The 10,410-nt window shown below is 43.2% G+C and overlaps 1 protein-coding gene across 1 annotated transcript in view; it reads left to right on the top strand.

Moving 5' to 3' along the window:
- Nucleotides 1-821: 821 nt before the first annotated feature.
- The window catches only part of STK3 (serine/threonine kinase 3), a 308,548-nt gene continuing 298,959 nt past the window's right edge, over nucleotides 822-10,410 (top strand). The window contains exon 1 of the mRNA XM_055432459.2: nucleotides 822-1,066. Within this exon, the coding sequence (XP_055288434.1) occupies nucleotides 1,041-1,066 (26 nt within the window). The 5' untranslated portion in view covers nucleotides 822-1,040. The remainder of the gene's footprint in view (nucleotides 1,067-10,410) is intronic.

The raw sequence follows: 10,410 nt of genomic DNA, 5'->3' as shown, positions 1-10,410 counted from the left end.
ACATTCCCTGCTCTAAACTTTAAAAAACTCTGTGACTCTACATCTTGACAACTTCTGACAAAACAAGCAAATGACATACACAGCAGCTGTGTATGGTCATAAGAAAAGTTATCTATAGATAACTTTAGGGTTAAATGTTACACACGCAATATGGGTGCATGAAGAGGTCTAGTTACCATGGGGTAAGGTCCTTGGGGACAGGATGGGAGAAGTGGTGGCAAGAGGAACGGAAATAAACTGTTCGGAGGGCTTTTCTAGGGACTCATTTGTGATAGTTTTGCTAGGTTACCTAACTGAACAGCCGGCAAGGCCACACTGAATCTAGTGCATGAGAGCTCTCACTGCAGTTAATTTTCTTTTTAATTAGACATGATCCATAAGCATCCCGAGGACCAGGGGCTGGCTGGGGGAAAACATAACCAATAATCATGAGATCTAGAGAGGGAAGTGTTGGCAGTTAGCAGTACCTCAAAAGGTTGCTTCAAGATGTTTGGAAGTGTATCCTTGGGAAATTCAGAGAAACGAGTCAAATCAGATAGGGTCAAAAGCAGTGAAGGCGAGTGAGGAGCGGCAGCTTCGGGCCACTGGGAAAGAACGTGCCCCAGGCCAGCCGAGATTGGCTCTGGGTCCAGACTAGGCCTCAGCGTCTCGCCCTTCCACTCCGGGCTTCTTTCCTCCCCACGCCTGCACCAGGGCTGGCCCTGTCCTGAGCCCCTGCCCCGCCCACCAGCCCTCCTACCCGGGGCGCCAGCGCCTGGCCCCGCCCACCACACTGGCCGCGGCCGGCCCCGCCCACCCTTCCCCGGCCGGCCCCGCCCACCCTTCCCCGGCCCGGGCCGGCGGCCGAGGGGCGGGGCGGTCCGGGAGGAGCCCCGCTCGGCCCGCGGGCGGGGGATCCGCCGCGGAGTTACGGGAAAGTTGGTCCGAGTTCCTGGAGTTTCCTGCTGTGGCTCTCCGGGCTCGGCCGGCCGGTGCCCCGGCCCTCTGCCCGCCTCCAGCCTTCGCCGCCCACCTGGTCCCTCCTTCTGCCCCAGGCCGCCATGGAGCAGCCGCCAGCGCCCAAGAGGTAAGCGAACGCGGGGCGCGCGGAGCACAGGGAGGCGGCGCCGCCGGCCGCGGGGCGGGGGCGGCTAGGCCGGGCGGGACCGCGGCCCCCTTTCCGCGACTGCGGGCCCCGAGCCGGGAGCGCCGGGGGTCGCAGGGCGGGTCCTAGCGCCGGGCCGCGCGTGTCGGCGGGTGAGGCGGGGCCGGAGGGGAGGCCGCGCCTCGCGTGCCCCGCGGCCCGCCGGGCCTGGCGCGCGCGGGGAGAGTCGGTGGGCAGCGCGGGGCGTCCCGCGGCCGGACTCCGGGGGCGGGCGCGGTTCTCCTTCGTGTCAGGCTCAGCATCTGGGAGACGTGAAACTAGGAAATTACTGGGCTTCATATAGTCATCTGGGCTTTCTTGTCAAATATTTTCCAGAATGTTGCCCACCCGCCACCTTTTTTTTTTTTTGAGAAAGCGGGTTGTTTATTTACAGTTCAAGGAATTAAATATTAATAGACAGTGTGTAAAACTTAACTGTGCAAATGCTGCACTAACAGGTGTTCCTCGCCCCTTACTCCGCAAGTTCAAAAGTATTTATGGATGCAGGACAGTAGGAGTCTTAAATTAGAACCCCTCCCCCATATGGGGGTGTGTGTGTGTGTATGTATAGGTTTGTTTTTCTTTTAACATGTAAAAATAGTGATGCTTTGGTATTTACTGTTCGTTAATATTCTCTGGTATATTGGAAAGGTAGCAGTACACAGTAGATACTTTTGAACTGGAATTTGAAATGGTCTTGAAAAGCTAAATCAAGGCTGTCCATTGATACAAATTCGTAATGTGTATTTCCCCCCATAAGTGGAATCAGTTGATTGATGTTGGATAAAGCATTTCGATCTTTCGTTTCTAATTTGTAAAAGAAGGGTACCAATCTTTCTCCCAGATTATAGTGCTGTTGTGAAGAGTAAAGAGTTTTGATAGCTAGAGATCTTTAGATGAAAGGCGGTATATTCAAGAATATGCAATAATTGCAAAGGTAGGAACTTCATGAGCTGTTGTGAATTGTGTGACTAGACATGTGAGCCTTGAAGCCTGGGAACCATCTGTTCAGGTGAAAAAGGGGGGTTGTTGCGGAGTTTCCAAAAGAGACCTGCTGTTGGAGCCCTTGATAAATTCTTCTCTGGCATTTTAAAATATCCGAATTCTAATATTGATTTGGCACTCAGTTTTAATACTGTAACAAAAACTGGAACCAGTTTTCCCCCCGTTTTGTTTTGGAAGGACTGTAAAGGGTACTTCTGAGATCCTACAGTAAGGCCAAGCTGAATGACTCTGAATTGAAGGGGAAACTCTGTTGATGAGCTCTTCGCCAGGTTATGAGAGTTTCACTGTAGATGTAAGAGCGAACCCCTGCCCTTGCAGGGACATTAGAGAACCCGCAGGGGTTGGGGGAGGGGTGGTGGCGTGTACCACCATCCGGTGGTGACTTACACTTTTCAAAGTGTTTGGTTGCACGTTTAAGAGACTTATTTTTAGCTCTCTTCAGAGAGTCATGTTCATCCAGGAAGGCATTTCTAAAGAGCAAAAGATATGTGACAAATCCCATATGTTTGAATATCTCTTAAAGGTTTTTTTCATAGCGTTTTCTTTTCCATCCTATTGTTTAATCCTTAAAGCAGCCCCATTGAGTAGGTTGGATTATACACATTAATCCTGTTTTATAAGAGGGTTCACCACATGCAGGGCTATGACAGAGCTAACTGACAGTGAATTTTTGTGTTGCACCTCTTAATGATTACCCTCTAATAATGAAGCTACCATTTTTTTTGAGATCTTAACTATTTGCCAAGAATTTTGTATATACGTTCTTTTACTTGGTTGTCTCAAGGAATAGGAATCCTGGCTCTACTACTTACTGTGCTACTTCTGAATTTAATTTCCTCATCTGTAAAATGTGTTTTGAAGTAAATGAGGTCATATGTAGAGTACTTACAGTACAGTGCTTCATAATATGTTCAGTAATGCTGCTGCTGCTAAGTCACTTCAGTCGTGTCCGACTCTGTGCGACCCCATAGACTGCAGCCCACCAGGCTCCCCCATCCCTGGGATTCTCCAGGCAAGAACACTGGAGTGGGTTGCCATTGCCTTCTCCAATGCACGAAAGTGAAAACCGAAAGTAAAGTCGCTCAGTCGTGTCCGACTCTTAGCGACCCCATGGACTGCAGCCTACCAGGCTCCTCTGTCCATAGGATTTTCCAAGCAAGTTGTCTATATTTTCCTTATTAAATGAAACTTGGAAAGGTTAAATAACTTGGTCGGGTGAAGGAGGTGCCAGTAGAACGCTTAGCACGGTGCTTCGTAATATGTTCAATAATGTTGGGCTGCAAGGGTTGTGTCCCCACTCATTGTGGCCAGTGATGCCTCTTTTTGAAACTGAAACTCTGCTTGCTGTCTTAGCATTCCACGATCATCTCTTTCTGTAATCTTCTCGTCTCCTTTGCTTGTTCTCCTTTTAATCTCTATAAGAATTCCACTTCGCTCTTCTGCTGTGAGTAGCTCCTCCGTAGGATTCAGACATTATTAACACGGTCACAAATGTGTTGCTGGTGATCAAGTCTATATGACCAGTAGCTGCTTCTCAGTTAGTATTTTTGGTTTCTTCATGTGGATCCATTTCTTTCATCATCTTATTTAGTTTGTCACTACATCCTATCAGATTTTCCATCAGAAAGTCTGTGTCCACCCCTTTCATTCCCAGTACTACCCCATTCCAGGGTTTTAAGACCCTCACAGTTGATTTATAGCAGTGCCTTCCAGTTGGGCATTGTGGTTCAGTGATTATCAAAACACTTTAGCAGCAGGAGAGCTCTCTTTGGAGTAGAGGCAGAGCCCTAGGACTTGGTTCTCAGTGCCTCCCCTCCCTCTATTCGCCTTTTGATTTTGTATGGAATACTCTGATGATCTGTAGAACACTGCGTTAGTTCATCCTGCACACAGCTTCTGTTCTGATATTTTTTATTACTAAAACATCACTTCAGTCATGCTCCTCCTTTTTGGGGGGGGATTGGGGCACACTTGTTGACTGCTATCCAAGAGTTTCATCGCTTGGTCTCAACCTTAACCCCCAGCCTTATGTTATTTCTGCAAGCTGAATCTTTCCTTCTATTGTTCTTTGTTTAGGTTATAGACTGTGGGTACTCCCAGGTTTGCCTTTGTTCATGATTTTCCCTTAGAAAAGTTTGTGTTATTTTATTATTTTTTTTACTAGTAATCTATGTTTTATTCAAAGCCTAAAGTATCTGACTTGAGTGCTTTCTTGCCTAAATTGTTTCTTTTTATTCCTATAATGATATTCATTTGAGTATCAATCTTAAGATTGTTCTTTTTTTTAATTACAAAGTTTTAGACATCCAAAAGATAATGGGGATGAGTTTAGTAAATGCTTACATATCACCACTCAGCTTTAGAAATAAAATATTCCCAATATAATTGAAGCTCCCTAGCAGCCATGAAATTAAAAGACGCTTACTCCTTGGAAGGAAAGTTATGATCAACCTTGATAATATATTAAAAAGCAGAGACATTACTTTGCCAGCAAAGGTCCGTCTAGTCAAGGCTATGGTTTTTCCCGTGGTCATGTATGGATGTGAGAGTTGGACTGTGAAGAAAGCTGATTGCCGAAGAATTGATGCTTTTGAACTGTGGTGTTGGAGAAGACTCTTGAGAGTCCCTTGTACCGCAAGGAGATCCAACCAGTCCATTCTAAGGGAGATCGATCCTGGGTGTTCATTGGAAGGACTGATGCTAAAGCTGAAACTGCAATACTTTGGCCACCTCATACGACGAGTTGACTCACTGGAAAAGACTCTGACGCTGGGAAAGGTTGGGGGCGGGAGGAGAAGGGGACGACCGAGAATGAAATGGCTGGATGGCATCACCGACTCGATGGACATGAGTTTGAGTGAACTCCGGGAGTTGGTGATGGACAGGGAGGCCTGGCGTGCTGTGATTCATGGGGTTGCAAAGAGTCGGACACGACTGAACAACTGAACTGAACTGAAGTGTATCTCTTCTCATTTGCATTCCTTTCCTATCCCTTCGAGGGTTGTCACTGTTGTGAATTGGGTGTTTGTCATTCCTGTACATGTTTGTCATTCCCATACATGTCTTTAAACTTTTAGTTTATATGTATATCTGACATAGCATCAGGCCTTGATATTAGGCCCAGCTTTGTCACTGACTTTGAAAGTTGCTTCTTTGGGTATCATTCTTCTCCTGAGGGAGCTGGAGATTCCAGCGTACAACCAGGTCTGAGAAGCTGGTGCCTCAATGATCTGGAAGGCCCCTCTTACCTTCGCAGTATTGGTTTACTTTCCTCAGCAAGGTCTGTGTTAACATAGTCATAAGGCTGACCACATCTTTTGCCTAATTTGAGGATCAGAATGGCTTTTAGATTCCCCAGATTTCCTTAATACCTCATCACAGAGGTCTTCAGATGTCCTTGTTAAAATGAAGTCCCTCTGGGAAGGTATGTATCACCGACTCAAGGACGTGAGTCTGAGTGAGCTCTGGGAGAATGTGATGGACAGGGAAGCCTGGTGTGCTGCAGCCCATGGGGTTGCAACGATTCGGATACGACAGAGCGACTGAACAACCGCTGGGAAGGGAAGTCCACTAAGTGGTTGTTACTTGTCAGTATTTTGATAGATTGAGTTTATCCTATTTCTGTTTAGAGAAACTACTAGATGACAGAAAAATGACCATAGAATAGGTAAGTTTTGATAGGTCGAAAGGGAAGTGACCAAATGTGGGCTATTCTCCGGGTAGAACATTCATAGAAGGAAAGGTGGATCTCTGTGATGGGTGGGGAGCATGAGAACTCTGGTTGCTGGAGGGTAGATAGTTATATACAGTACTTGTCAAAGAGCGGATAGAAAATCATTGTCAGAGAGAAATCCTTTACCAGATAAGCCTGGTTCCTGATGGGTTATAGGATTGATAATTATTTAAAGTTTAAAATTCATTGATTAAGGTTATACTTAGAGGACAAGTTGAATTGAAATAGTGAAAATTTTGGAAGGATAATGAGAAAAGAGTAAACTGCTGAAGCATATATACTCTCAAGATAAGAGTTCTTTGATTTAAACTGGTGAAAGCTTCCAGCTTCAGTGGCAGGCAAGTGGAGGAGATGTTCAAGTAGTTCAGTGGGAAAATAATTCAGCAAACAGTGTCTCTTTACATTAACGACTTGGCTCCAAAGCATATTTGTCCTCCCTTTGGCTTTTCTTGGTTAATTTGGGGTGGCTCCAATTCCATTAGAATGGATTTAGGTCCTATAGATGGGAACAATCAATTGGCTCTTCCTTTCTAGAGAGGAGTATGACAGCTTCAGGAGCAGTTCTTGATGAGCAAACTTCAGTTGTGCATTAAGACAGGAGATAAACTCAGTCTTTTAGTCCACTCTCGGCAATGATTAATTTATGCATTGTTCTTTAAGGGGCTGAGATATAGCATATATTGGCACTGAAGAATTTGTTAGTATGTAAAGAAAAAGGTACATGTATGTTAAACACAGCTAGTTTTGAAACTTGTTTTCCTGAAATAATCCAAGAAAATTTCAATGCTCATTCCAGAAATGTGTACTAGTAAAGCTTTAAAGATAATGGGTTTAAATTGAGCACTTCTTGTTTGGTTGTACCGGGGGAAAGTGCTTAGAATTTAGTTTTTCTAGTTTCAAAAAAGTCTGTGTAGAATTAGAGTTACTGTCACTTCAGCCCATCATATATTACTATTATTATTATTTTTTTAATATTGATGATGAGACTCCAAAACAGAAGTTTCATGAAATGAACTACATGTAATGTTCTCTGGTATTTTTCTATTTTCTGTTCTTTTTTAGTTCTTTGAAAAGTTGCTAGTCATGACTCACCAAATTTTCATGACCTACTAACCAGTTGTGAACTGCAGTTTGAGAAACCTTCATTGGTGTATATAGTTGTGCCAGTGAGGAAACCGATTGCGTTTCCAGCACTATTCCTGATACTTCAAAGCTTGATGATGGCATTGCCAAAGGAATCCAGAGTGGTATAATTGTAACAAGCTATACATACAATAGAGCTATTCTTTGTAAAACAAAAAAGAGGGAGGTGAAGGAGAGAGAGGAAACCATTATTTAAAAACAACTGAATTTCGAACACCGTGTATATGTCCCAGTTAAGGTATGGGAAAGTGGAAAATGATTATGCCTGGCATCTGACAGGGTTTATAAAGGAACATATTCCCTGGTGGCTCAGTGGTAGAGAATCCACCTGCAGTGGATGAGACCTGGGTCAGAAATATCCCCTGGAGCAGGAAATAGCAACCCACTCCAGTATTCTTGCCTGGGAAATCCTGTGGACAGAGGAGCCTGGGGGACTATGTTCTGTGGAGTCTCAAGAGATTTGGACATGACTGAGCGACTAAAACAACAATTCATGAAGGTTTCTTGAAGGTAAAGGCTTTTTTGCCTTCTGATGTAGAATGACCCTGTACACTGGAAATACCGGACTGTAATTATGATAACCTTAATTTCTGACTCCGTACCAGCTCCACCCTTTCTGTCTACTAGAGAGGTCTTGAGATTTTTCTTCTAAAGTGAACATTTATACTATCTGATAGACATTTTCTTTTTCAGTTGTCTCAAGCTTTTGTTATGATTTTATTTGAATTGCTTCATGTGTCAGGATTACTCTAATTTTCCAAAGCTTATAGTGTAGAACAAAGATTGTATATTTGAAATGTCTTATTATAACTGTTTTTTTCTACATACAGTCTCAAGTTGCATAAATGAAAGTGACAGATATGTAAACAGACATGTATGAAAGTTAAAAATAAGTCCATTACTTGCATGCCATGAAATTAAGGTGCAGATTACTGTGAACTTCTTAAGAGTACCTCAAAAGATATATCTTAAAACATGACTCTGTAGCAAAATGAGAATTACAGAAAGCTGTCAGCATTAGTGGTAATTAATATAGGTGTACACATGTAGTTGGAGAAGGAAATGGCAACCCACTCCAGTGTTCTTGCCTGGAGAATCCCAGAGACGGGGGAGTCTGGTGGGCTTCCGTCTAAGGGGTTGCACAGAGTCGGACACGACTGAAGAGACTTAGCAGCAACATGTAGTACTGTGTGTGGGTTCTGAATTGGTGTGCACATGTAGTCCTGTATTAATCTATAGGTTTTGTATAATACCACACATGTTAGTAGTGAGGTAAAGTGGAGTAAATTTTGCAGATATGTTGTTGTAAGTATTAGTATCTTGATACACACAAAAAATGGGGGAAATCGTTGCGCTTATATGATTTCTAAAGATGAGATGGTTTCTTTAATTCAAAATATAAAGTGTTATTCTCTGTCCAGGTCTTTTCTTTTTTTGTTTTTGGCTTTAGTGTTGCTTTCTATATCTCTGTTTTTTTTTTTTTTTAAATTGAAGTGTAGTTAATTTATAATGTTATATTAGTTTCAAGGGTCCAGCAAAGTGATTCAGTTATACACACACACGCACATATATTTTCAGACTCTTTTCCATTATTGGTTATTACACGATGCTGAGTATCGTTCTCTGTGCTGTCCAGTAGGTATCTGTTGTTTACCTACTTTGTATACAGTAGTGGCATATTTTAACCCCAAACTCCTGATTTATCTGCCCTTCCATCCCTTTGGTAACCTAAAGTTTGTTTTCTCTGAGTCCATTTTGTTTTGTAAATATGTTCATTTATTTTAGATTCCACATATAAGTGATATGGTATGATATTTGTCTTTCTCCATCTGACTTACTTCACTCAGTATGAGAACCCCCAGATTCACCTATGTTGCTGTGAATGGCACTGTTTCATTCTTTTTATGACTGAGGAGTTGGTGATGGACAGGGAGGCCTGGTGTGCTGTGATTCATGGGGTCGCGGAGAGTCAGACACGACTGAGCGACTGAACTGAACTGAATATTCCATTGAATATATGTATTGTATTTTCTTTATCCAGTCATTTGTTGATGGACATTTAGGTTGCAGATCATGTTTTCACTTTTAGAATTTTTGGTTTTCTGAAATTGTGGGACCTAGAGTTCTGTGATTGAAAAGGAATGTAAGTTCAGATTATTTTTGTGATTTAGGTGAACTTTTTACATATTTGAAGAAATTAAAGAGAATAGGCAGATAATTTTCTTTCTGTTTCTAGCCATATTATTTTTCCTGTCTGGTGGGTTGCCCCATTATCCTGTTTCTTTTTAAAAACTGACTTTCTTTACTCACCCATTATTGCTCATGGCACCAATTGGTTGTCATCCTTGAGTTCATTAATTTGCTCATTTATTCTTATATTTAGTAATTGCTAATTAACTGCCTTTCAAATACCAGATGTACATGGTTGAATGCAACAGATGAAATCTTTGCCCTCAAACATACACTTGAGTTGGTGCTTGAGCTGTGAGGGAGAGAAGTAGTGTATATTGTTAAGGAAAATGGTGGAATCTGCTTAATAGGGTAGTTGAAGGAGGTTTCCTAAGAAGGTGGTACTTAAGCTGTCAACATGAGGTTGAGAAATACTCTGTGTGAGTATCTGGTAGGAGTATTCCAGGCAGAGCAAAAAGCTAAGAGAAGGCCTGGAGGTGGGGAAGAGTTTACAGTGCAGTGTGTGGGAGGAATTGAAGTAAGGCCATGGTGGCGTGTTATTGACTGGGAGAAAGTGGTTGGAGATGAGGTCGGAGAGATGGGCAGGGATTCAGTGATGCAAGCCATGGAAAGGAATTTGGATTTAAGTCAGTATAGTGGCTGTCACTAAAGGGTTTTAAGTGGAATTTTAAGCAGTTTGTGTCTTTATAAGAGCACTCTTACTGCTTGGGTAGGATAAATTGTAGAGGGTTAAGAACAAAATCTACTCCGATGGCTCAGTGGTAAAGAATCTGCCTGCAGTGCAGGAGAGGCAGGTTCAGTTGATCCCTTGGTGGGAAAGATTCCCTGGTGAAGGAAATGGGAACCCACTCCAGTTTTCTTGCCTCGGAAATCCCATGGGCAGAGGAGCCTGGTGGGCTGCAGTCCATGTGGTCGCAAAGAGTTGGACATGACTGAACACATAGACACACACACACACACGAATAAAAGCAGGGAAACAAGTGAGAAGGCCATTGACGTAGTTCTTGGTTAGAGATGGTGAAGTCCACGGAGATGAAGAGAAGTGGACAGATTTAAGTTATGTTTTGGAGTTAGCAATGAAAGACTGATAAATCAGATGCGCGGAAGAAGGAGGAAGGAAACAATTCCAGCTCCTGGGTTTTGGATTTGGACACCTTGGGGGATGGTGAAAGACTGGGAGAGGAACGGTTAGTTATCTATATTCGCTTCCTTAGAA

Source organism: Moschus berezovskii, chromosome 16 (genome assembly GCF_049115385.1).
Source record: "Moschus berezovskii isolate FMDL1 chromosome 16, NW_MosBer_1.0, whole genome shotgun sequence".
NCBI classification, from domain to species: domain Eukaryota; kingdom Metazoa; phylum Chordata; class Mammalia; order Artiodactyla; family Moschidae; genus Moschus; species Moschus berezovskii.
Note: the sequence above shows the minus strand (reverse complement) of the source record. Positions and strands in the feature narration are given on the sequence as shown.